The sequence below is a fragment of the Pollicipes pollicipes genome, unplaced genomic scaffold (genome assembly GCF_011947565.3).
Source record: "Pollicipes pollicipes isolate AB1234 unplaced genomic scaffold, Ppol_2.1 Scaffold_4002;HRSCAF=4701_pilon_pilon_pilon, whole genome shotgun sequence".
NCBI lineage: Eukaryota > Metazoa > Arthropoda > Thecostraca > Pollicipedomorpha > Pollicipedidae > Pollicipes > Pollicipes pollicipes.
The window spans coordinates 21,929,880-21,940,356 of NW_023596420.1; the positions used below are offsets into that span (position 1 = coordinate 21,929,880).

The 10,477-nt window shown below is 51.5% G+C and overlaps 1 protein-coding gene across 1 annotated transcript; it reads left to right on the top strand.

Moving 5' to 3' along the window:
* Positions 1–1,442: 1,442 nt before the first annotated feature.
* On the top strand, positions 1,443–10,044 carry LOC119093717 (ubiquitin thioesterase otubain-like). The gene is made up of 8 exons (XM_037216721.1): positions 1,443–1,489; positions 1,827–1,911; positions 4,919–4,974; positions 5,553–5,642; positions 7,427–7,551; positions 7,843–7,927; positions 8,566–8,760; positions 9,141–10,044. Exons 2-8 carry the CDS (start codon positions 1,878–1,880, stop codon positions 9,339–9,341), a joined length of 786 nt encoding a protein of 261 aa, XP_037072616.1. The 5' UTR covers positions 1,443–1,489; positions 1,827–1,877; the 3' UTR covers positions 9,342–10,044.
* The last annotated feature ends 433 nt before the right edge of the window (positions 10,045–10,477 follow it).

A 10,477-nucleotide genomic window follows, 5' to 3' on the forward strand; every position in this document is an offset into this window, starting at 1 on the left:
ACAGGACGCCTATTAGGCGCTGTGTGGCCGATACAATGCAAATCGCTGGCTCCGGCTTTACCCCTGCTTGAGAAATGGGCCCTCAGACCCATGCCGCCACGGAGCCGACTTTGAGTTACTGGTGGAGTCTGACCGAAATAAAGGCCCTTAGCGACTCAGTGGGCCCCTGATCAGCGCCTAGCAGGGGTGTATCAGGGCACGCTTCGAGAATTTCCGGTCAAGAGATGAGGGGCCATTCCGTCTCACCGTGGGATATTTTCCGGTCACCATTCTGGCGACACGAGGCGGGATCCCCTTGCCGATCCGGAAGCCATTAGAGGCATATATCATATCACAGTGATGCTCTTTCTGACGCGGGAGTCCTCCATTGGCCGCAAGGCATCGGTTCCGCGGTTGTGGCACCAAGCGATGGCCAATGGGCAAACGAAAAAGATAACAGCATCTTGGGGAGATGGCTGGTAAACTAGGTAAATCAGCATGCATGATTAAAACGGTACAAAAGTAAGCTAAAGACAACTTGAATATGAAAACGTGCGCGGCCGGTTAGCACTGCTGGCCTCCTACCTTGAAAAGTGGGGGGCAGTAGCCCTATCGCCTGCTGTTTCTACACCCATGCCTGAATAAGACCCGACCAGCTCTTAGAATCCTTAACCCTCCAATCAGGCCTTTGATCGTCGGCCACGACGAGCCCTCCAGTTCTCTCCGCCCCCCCCCCCCCCCCCCCGAACGCTGCCTCTGCCGACTCCGGAACCCTTGCCAACACAGGGCCCTTGACAATACAGTGCCCACCGCAGGCGCTGTGGGGCCCCAAGCAATGCAGATCGCTGGCTCCGGGTTTGTCCCTGCTTGGGAAAATGAGCCTTTAGACCCGTGTTATCACGGAACCAACTGTGCGCTACTGGTGGTGCCTACCGAAATATGGGCACTTATCGACTCAGTGGGCCCCTGATCAGTGCAAGGACCCTCTGGCTGGAATTTGAGTGCTAGGCCCTGCGGATCGGGGTCCCTGATTGAGACCTTTGGCAGACTTTTCGCTGAAGGGCCCTTCGGAACCTGGGGGGGTGGGGGGGGGTACGTGCCCCCTCTGCCCCCTGCCTGCGCTACTGGTAGTGCTCGAACCTGCGGGCCGGGTTCCTGAATACGACCTCCGGCCGGACTTAAGTGCCCTCCGGTTCCTCTAATCGGATCCTTTATTATACGTTCCGAAGAACCTTCGGGCCCCTCGAAACCTAAGGGTGGCCGGTCCCCAGTCTCTGTGCCCCCCTTCCCTGCCTGCGCTATTGCGCGCACCTGCCCCGGGACCTTGGTGAGGACTTGCACCTCACGCATAACAAAATACTTTCTTACTTACTGAAATGGGCACAATTTGGCAGCCAGTATTTGATACGACAACGGCGCATTTGTTTTGTTTGTACTTTATAGGGTATCGGAGATGTTGACCGTAATCCAGGCTGGCTCGGGCCGTCATTTGGCTTGCTTGGCGTGGGAGGTATGGCGCTTGTCTCTTCCTTGATGTGCAGTGCTTTCTTTTATGCTTATAAATACCGTTAACTGCTGTTATAAACATCGATCAGGACCTGAGCCGCAACACTGAACGGAGTGTAGGATGCATTTGCCCCGTTGCCGGTCTACCTAATTACCATGTTGTCTGCCGCTTGCACTGATTTTTTAGATCGTACAGTTGTCTCATACAAACGTGGTTTACTTGGTGGTCATTATATGCTACATTTTGTAAAGTGACATGCAAATAATAGTTGGTACATGTACATGAGAAACTTGCAAGCATGTCATCATTGTGAGTTTGTATGGTATGTTTCCTGTTTCAGTGCTTGGTGAATACAATATACAGCTTTCTGTCAGGTATTCCACCAATTGATATGTCTGAAGAAACTGCTATGAAACCTGCACAGGGTAAGTTTTAGTGATGACCATTTAGCTCAAGCTTTTGAAGTTTTTTCATGATGATGTCAAAGTAATACAACATGCATGTGTAGCTGAAGCAGCAAGTTTTCATAATGTCAGAACAACATAGGCATGTGAGATCAAGTGCACCCTATTCAGTGCTGTTTTTTTACAGATCCAATGCACTCTGAATTGCCCTTGCACATGTAATGCTTGCATTCCTTGGTGCAGGGGTGCATAACTGGGTTTGGTACATGTACTAATGGTTTGAACTTGTGTAATGTTAATGGTCCTCCATATGTGTGAGGATGATCTAGTATGGCAAGTTTGGCAGCGACCTTTTGAGGAAGCTGACATATAAAGCATATTAAGAGGGTTTGGTAATCTATTTTGCTAGAAGCTCCAGTCTCCTCCCAACTTTGAGAACAAAGTAAGCCTGCATTGGGATGAATGGGACTTTTGGTGTACTTTTGTCATGTTTGTTTTTGTTTTTGTTTTGCTTTTGGTTCTGCACCAAGTTTATCTCACTTAACTATGTCCCTGCTGGCATGTACTCCTAAAGGCTACAACTTCCAAATGCTGCATGCCTTTGTGGTCTAGTGCACAATATCTCACCTAGCATAGCCAGTGAGCACTAGCGAGCAGCATATGCCAGAAATGAAGTACACAAATGCTGGTACTGAAATAGATTCATACTGCTCCTCTTGAAGAAAATAAGAATGAGCATAACACATGCATCTTTTTAAAATAACTTACTCAAAGTGTCAGTTACAGCATGGGTCAGTATGGCCCACTGGTTGGGTTGCTGACACTGGTCAGAACTGACCATCCTTTTTGCCAAATATTCCCTGGTTGCCGAAACTATAGCAGGAAGAAAATGGAAACCTCATCTACTACCACAGTGGTAGCACTTTGTGCATGAATCTATTATATTGGTCTCTAAGCATTTTCACCATGCTTCTTCCATCTGAGATGTCATGCTCTTGTCCACCTTCAGTGTGATGGTCATGTCCTTACAAGTGCACACTATAGCCTGCCATACATGTGCAGTCATCAAAATTTGGAAGATGTTGCCAGTTGGCATATGTGTGCCCTGCTGTCTCCAGTCTATGGGTGCAACTTGACTGGTAAGCTTTTCCAATATAACCATGATCAATAAAGAACAACCTTTCTCCTAAAGGTTGTTCAACCAGTACCTCCTCACATAAGGAAGATTTGGATACTTGGCAGCATTAAAGTTTTCAATTCACTCTGCATATATTTTTTCTAAAACTGCTGGATACAAAAGCCATCTAAACTTGAAATACCATTACTGTCAAATATTTCTGCCACACTGCATCCAAATTCATACTGCAAATGGCATCACAGACACAGTGATGTTCTGGTCCTCAATTATCAATGACATTTATTTTTAGCACTACACACCTCACCCTGAGATAATTGATACCCACTCTCATTCATGATAAAGCCTCTTGCTCTCAAACACATACCATTTTCATATAACTAGGACCTCCTTCTGATCAGTCCAACTTCAAATTGTTGGTCAAGACTGGGCCTCAGGGCCATATCATTACAGTTGATCATGCACATGTCCTAGACATATGCTGGATTTCCAGGGGCCTCCTAGAATTTCAGTGTGTGTTTTTGTGGACAAACACAAAAATATTGTCTTTGTCTGCCCCGTCTTTGCCAGCATACAGCCGCCCACCGTGCCCGAGCGGCGGCACCGTTTCCGTCTTCCAGTCCATGTGACATCACAGAGTCTTTTTTTGAAAACATGGTTCCTAGCTATGTGGACTTGTTCCTCACAAATATGTGGCACAGATCCTGAATGGTTTGCCACAAACAGGGACCCACATGATCCCTGGTGGCAGCCTGGTGGGTCCTTTGGTAGAATGGCTGATCCCTGAGTAGCCAAACAACTGGTCATTGAGTTATATCAGAATAGTCCAAAATAATTGAGGAAACTGCCTAAGAAAGGGAATGTATTGATAGACCAAAGCTGATAATGAACCTACTTTGTAACAATCCAAACCATGTTTTGACAATAGAATATGTGGCTTTGGGTGCAAGTGAGCATTGGTTATTGGATACATTAGGCGTCAAGTGTACCAGCAGGAGGTCAGGTGCAAGGTGATGATTAACTTATTCACATAGCGTATATTGCTGGCATATTTCAGCCTTTGCATTCTGATAAACATCATCCACCGAAGTTTAGGGAGCTTCACTTGAAGTGAACATTCCACATTTATAATGGGTTTGTGAAGTGAATTAGCCATCTTGAAGACCTTTCGGTGCTGTGCGCAATCCTTCCCTTAAGACCCAAGCCGCTTTAGTTTCTGAGCTACGTAGCCGTGAAAATGGAGAATGTATATCGAGGAGAGGATTTTAAAGTCACCCTGGCATTCATGACGTCATACAAACGCCATTCAAATCACGTCATTCCATAAGTCATGCGGCGATCAAGGCCAAAGAAAATATGAAATATTATTGTCGGAGCATTCACATTTGGCGTTCGTGAGCGCAATTTCCATACATAACGGCCGTCGATTGGCTCTCAATCAGTGTTGTGCAAGATACGATGACGTGATCGAAGCATGACGCATTGAGGAGCATAGTTAACTAAACAGAGTTGTGCTGTCTAGGGCATTTTTTTACTTAAACGTACACTTTTAGTTTTAAGTAGGCTTGTTTCATCACATCTGATGTTCAATATCTTAAAATGTAAAACATTCCCTTTAAGTACCAATAAGCCTGAAATTGGAATAGATGGGTTGTATGGTGGTCAACTAAATGCATTCTGATGATGAGAGAATATTTGCTCGTTGAACAGTCCTAACAGCAGCCTCATTTGATACATATATCCCTTTTTCAAAATGGATCCGTTTCACTCGCCTAAGTAATCATGTAGTCAAAGTATCACACACGTAATGTGTCTCATAGCTGATTGATTTCCAAAACAGTGATAGGTTCGTATCGCGATGACATGCTAATGCCATTCGTTTCTCTGTTCCAGCTGAAGTAAATCAGGATGATCTAGTCATGGCGCAACAGCGTAATATTGAGCAAGAGGTAAGCGATGCGTGTGTGCTGTTTTTGTGCTTGATGCTATCACTATCACTGTGCAGCAATGTCGGAAAATGGAAGGCACAGCACGCTGGGTGAGTAGACATGCGAATGTCGTCCATGCAACTGCAGTACCGTGCTTTGGAAGATACTGTAGGCTTTATGACCTGGTGTAATAGCCTGTGCGCTTGAAGGATGCGAGCAGTGAGCTTGCAAAGTGTTGGGCCGGTGAAGGTTTTTGGTGAAGCGACGGTGACGTCACGGAGTGTTGGGCCAGTGGTAGGTTCTGGCGGAGCTACGGTGACGTCACGGAGTGTTGGGCCAGTGGTAGGTTCTGGCGGAGCGACGGTGACGTCACTGAGTGTTGGGCCGGTGATGGGCCGTGGCGAAGCGACGGTGACGTCACTGAGTGTTGGGCCAGTGGTTGGTTCTGGTGAAGCGACGGTGATGTCACGGAATGTTGGGCCAGTGATAGGTTCTGGCGGAGCGACGGTGGCGCCACGGAACGTTGGGCCGGTGATGGATTCTGGTGAAGCGACGGTGACATTACTGCTGCCTGCTGACGCGCGCTGTTCTGTCACCAGATTGCCGCCAACACAGCTCTGGTAGGGGCCGTGGAGGAGGTCACCTGTCTGCTGGAGGAGTACGCCAGCGACGCCGTGTACCAGCAGAAGGTGGGCGCCGACCGGCCATACCCCCGCCCCGTGATGAGGGCACGACCCGCGTCTTATCCCGTGCCACGCGCACCACTGGTTGCGTGCACAGGAGGTTTGTGTGAGTTTTGCGCCCCAAGTCAAAGGCTTGTCCGTTCGAAAAGGGATTCCCTCCTTCCGAGCTGCGTCGAGCTGCTGCGTTTGGCGTTTGAAGCAAAATCGCTGGTCATACCATCGACATGTCACCCAGAAAACTCTTGGAAACGTGGCTAGAGCTCCCCGGCCATTTGCCCGACATAAACGAACATCAACGTTGTTGGCTGTTGTTTGTCCGCGCTATGTAAACAACCACGGCTTACGAAACTCGAGTCGCCACTCAGTCAAATCAGGAATGGCCTGAGGCCCTGACGTCACAGATGTAACGGGTAGCCATGACGCAGGACGAATACAGATACCCCAGATAGTGAAAAGGCCCTCAATTCCCAACGGAAGGCGAGGCCCAGGGCGAATTTTCACTAACGCTACGTTCTCGTATATATCGTTACAGCTAAGGAGAATGCGCAAATGGGTGGATGATCTGAAGTTTCCAATGCCTTGAAATGCTGCGAGCCGGTTCAGAACGGATGATCTGAAGTTTCCAATGCCTTGAAATGCTGCGAGCCGGTTTAGAACTATATAAGCCAAGTCAACCCGTCACAGAGCATAGGAGAGCGTTTTTCAAGGAAGGTCGCGAGGAGTCGTTTTCGGTCGCCTCAGTGCTGTGGAGACGGGTGAACATGATCCGTCCTTCCCATGCTAAACGGTCTCAAAAGGAGTAGTCGATTTTATTTGGAGGATTTACTATCTGAGGAGAGCTCGAAAGTGGAGAAACAATCTGACCATAAACGCCCTATTCATGTGTCGTAAGTGGAGACGCGAATGGCGGGGAGTGTGTGGAATGTCGGGGAAGGTTATTGGTGAGGTGTGTGCTCAATGTCGAGAGTGTCCATTGGCGAGGTGTGTGCTGAATGTCGAGAGTGTCCATTGGTGAGGTGTGTGCTCAATGTCGAGAGTGTCCATTGGTGAGGTGTGTGCTCATTGTTGAGAGTGTCCGTTGGTGAGGTGTGTGCTCAATGTCGGGAGTGTTCATTGGTGAGGTGTGTGCTCATTGTTGAGAGTGTCCGTTGGTGAGGTGTGTGCTCAATGTCGGGAGTGTCCATTGGTGATTTGTGTGCTGAATGTCGAGAGTGTCCATTGGTGAGGTGTGTGCTGAATGTCGAGAGTGTTCATTGGTGAGGTGTGTGCTCATTGTTGAGAGTGTCCGTTGGCGAGGTGTGTGCTGAATGTCGGGAGTGTCCATTGGTGAGGTGTGTGCTCTATGTCGAGAGTGTTCATTGGTGAGATGTGTGCCCAATGTCGAGAGTGTTCATTGGTGAGGTGTGTGCTCAATGTCGAGTGTCCATTGTTGAGGTGTGTGCTCAGTGTCGAGAGTGTCCATTGGTGAGGTGTGTGCTCTATGTCGAGAGTGTTCATTGGTGAGGTGTGTGCCCCCATTGGTGAGGCGAGGGTGTATGCCCAATATCGGGTTTGTCCACTCTTCTCCAGGAGCCGCCGTGGTCATCACGATGAGCCACGGTGACGGCGTGAGACAGACGTGCTGTGTGTCTGGTCCGGCAGCCGCGTGTCTGATGCCAGGCCGCACGCCAGTGCGCGGTATTCCGTGGGCTGGCAGTGTTCGGACCGCTGTTGGATTTGGTGCGGCCGGTGCGGCTGCGTTGGACGCCGCATGTGGCCTGGCCGCCGCTGACTGTTGTCCCTCGCGCCAGATCAAGCACCTCAACACCAAGTACCACTCGCTGCGGCGGACCCGGCCCGACGGCAACTGCTTCTTCAGGGCCTTCGCCTTCAGCTACTTCGAGAGCCTGATTGGCGACCAGCAGGAGTTCGAGAGGTGGGCAGGCTGGGGCACGGGGAGGCTCAGGGTGGGAATGCCGGGAGGCTCAGGTGGGAACGCCGGGAGGCTGGCGCGATGGATGGGCTCAGCGTCCGCGTTCCACGTGCTGCTGCTGTGGCCCGTCACGCCCATCTGCCGTCACCGGCCGTGCTGCACAGGCGTGCTGATGACACTCATTGCAGAAACACGAGACGACGCTGGTCCATAGTGTCATGCATCATGGGCTCAATGTCCGGCATGCTTTTGGGTATGTTGGGGGTGGTCACTGATGCCTTTGTCTTGTTTTAGGTTTTACAAGATTGCAAAAGACAGCAAGGACGATTTGATAGCACTCGGATTCCCGAAATTCACGTTAGAAGACTTCCATGATATGGTAAGCGCTGGGTCCAGTTGTCATCGCGTTTTATTCCTGGGACATAAATAAATAAATGCTAGTTAGAAGGAAACTGAATCATTTTATTTACAGGCAGAAGCGGGTTTGGATGTGCCGATTTGTGTTTGAACGTGTGGAACTGCTGACCAACCTTGTGTTGCACCGTTAGTGATATCATGGTTGTCTTGCCACGAATTTCTGCGACCTGATGGAGCTAATGTAACACGAGTGATGTCCACATGTGATGTGGTGCTCGTGAGGTTCGGATCCGGTGTCTCCAGCCCAGTGTGCACTGCCACTAGTGCGGTTTGTATTCAGATAATTCCAGGCTGATCATGAACACAAGTCCAAATGAATAGAAAACAGTGAATGACGGAAGACAAACAACCAGCTCGCGAGACACTAAACAGTACAGCACTAAACACTCAACTCAGCTGGCCACCTCGCTACAACACTCAACTCAGCCGGCCACCTCGCTACAACACTCAGCTCAGCCGGCCACCTCGCTACAACACTCAGCTCAGCCGGCCACCTCGCTACAGATAGTGAAAAGTCCGCCTTAGAGCGCCACTCGGGTCTAGCGTTTCACATGGCGGCCAAACCGGCGGCGCTGCTGACCATGTTCTTACGGAGCGCAGTTTATCGAGGTGCTGGACCGAGTGAAGTCGGCCCAGTCGGCCGACGACATCGAGCAGATCCTGCAGGAGCCGGCCTACTCCGACTACGTGGTGGTCTACATGCGGCTGGTCACCTCGGGGCACATGCAGAAGAACGCCGACTTCTACGTCAACTTCCTGGACGGCTACCCCAGCGTCAAGGACTTCTGCGCGCTGGTGAGCGACCGTGGCCGACCGGTCACAGCCGGTCGCACCAGCGCCTGTCAGCGGCTGCGGCGTCCCAGCCGGGCAGGACGGCCAGTACTAGTGCGGCCATCCTCAGAAGACGCGTTTCATTGTGCTGGTGTGGCGCGGAAGGCCTTATGGTGTTATCGGTTGCGCTCGTTAGCTTGCGTACATGCAGTGGAAAATTACGGTTCTCAGGATAGATGGTCAACTTCTAGTGGTGATGTAATGCCCGACTGGTCTATTTTCTTGCGTATTTGGGTGGGTGTTGCTTATATAGATGTTCAAGTAGCGCATGCACCGCCTCTGCCCGCCGTGAATGCAGGTGCTGCACTGATTTCCACCAGCATCCGTTCCCTGGCGGTCCACAGGAGGTGGAGCCCATGTACAAGGAGTCGGACCACATCCACATCACGTGTCTGACCTCGGCCGTCGGGGTCGGCGTCCGGGTCGAGTATATGGACCGCGGCGGCAATGAGGTCAACGCACACGACTTCTGCCCCGAAGGCGTGGATGAGCCCCGCATCCGGCTGCTCTATCGGCCGGGCCACTACGACATCCTGTATCTGTGATTCGGGCTGACATCTGCCGGCCACGAAAGCAATTTCAGTTTCTAATGGCGGTTACCAGGCGGCGTGCGCCCCGCCCACATGCGACCGCGATGGGCAACTTCGCGCAGTGCTCGGCCCCCGGAGGCGCGGCACCGGGGCGCCGTGCCCCTGCTCGGATACGAGCATTGTCCGGACAAGAAGAAGGTGCACGTGCCCCCACTGCCCCTGCCGGTCCACGTCGACAGATCCGTGCTCCTTGCCAGTCGGTATGGCACCTGGCGTCTTGAGGGGCGCAGAGGTCACCTCAACAGCGGGAGCCCTGGTGCGCGAGCCGCTGACCGGCTCGTGTACTCTGCCGTCACTGCCAACTCTGCTCCCGGACGACCTCCGTCTGACCAGACGCCACGACCGCGGCCGCGGCCATCCGGTAGCGCATCTTCGCGGTGTCATTCCTCCCCCGTGCGCGTCCTCCGTTGCAGAGGCGCTGCAGAGGGATGGGACGCCGTATGGGGCAAACTTCATCCCATCCGTGCAGTGGGGTGTCGTCGATGTCTTCGTCCTCGGCGCGATCCGCATGAAATAAACTGATGCATGTGATAGATGTTCTCATTGGTGACGCTGTTGACTTCTTGCACCTTGGTCTGTTATTGGCATTGAACATGTTGACCGAAGTACAGTTAAATAAATGGTCCGATTGAAATAAACAACTATATTTTTTCGAGAAGTTGCCGAATATCGAGGACAGTTGTGACCTCTGGAAGTTTCAAAACAATTACACGGTCACGCAAAACGTGCTCACGTGTTGTGGCGCTTCTATTGCACAGGTAAGGTTTCATTGTGACGACCACGCTGCACCTTAGATGGTCTTGTAGCTCTGGTACAGCACTGAGCGGGTATCCGCCATGCCTCCCTCAGATCCACCGGCACCGTACCGCGCCGTAATCCGAACTGTCTGCCGGTCTGAGATGATCGTACACGGCACCTCCCGGCAACAGTCCTGGTTAACCGACCTGCGCCGTTCCGCTCAGCGGCGGCGGGCGATCTCAGCCCGCCGGTGTCCGCTCATGCTGGCCATTCGTGCCGATGTGTCGGACCGTGCTGAGCGTGCACTCAGGCCGGCCTGCTCAAGGAAGCCCCGCTGCCCTACCCAGCTGCCC

Coding starts and splice junctions, on each gene's coding strand:
- LOC119093717 (XM_037216721.1), top strand. CDS start 1,878: ATGTCTGAAGAAACTGCTATGAAACCTGCACAGG. Junction 7,552..7,842: donor GACCAGCAGGAGTTCGAGAG/GTGGGCAGGCTG, acceptor GTCTTGTTTTAG/GTTTTACAAGATTGCAAAAG. Junction 8,761..9,140: donor TCAAGGACTTCTGCGCGCTG/GTGAGCGACCGT, acceptor GGCGGTCCACAG/GAGGTGGAGCCCATGTACAA.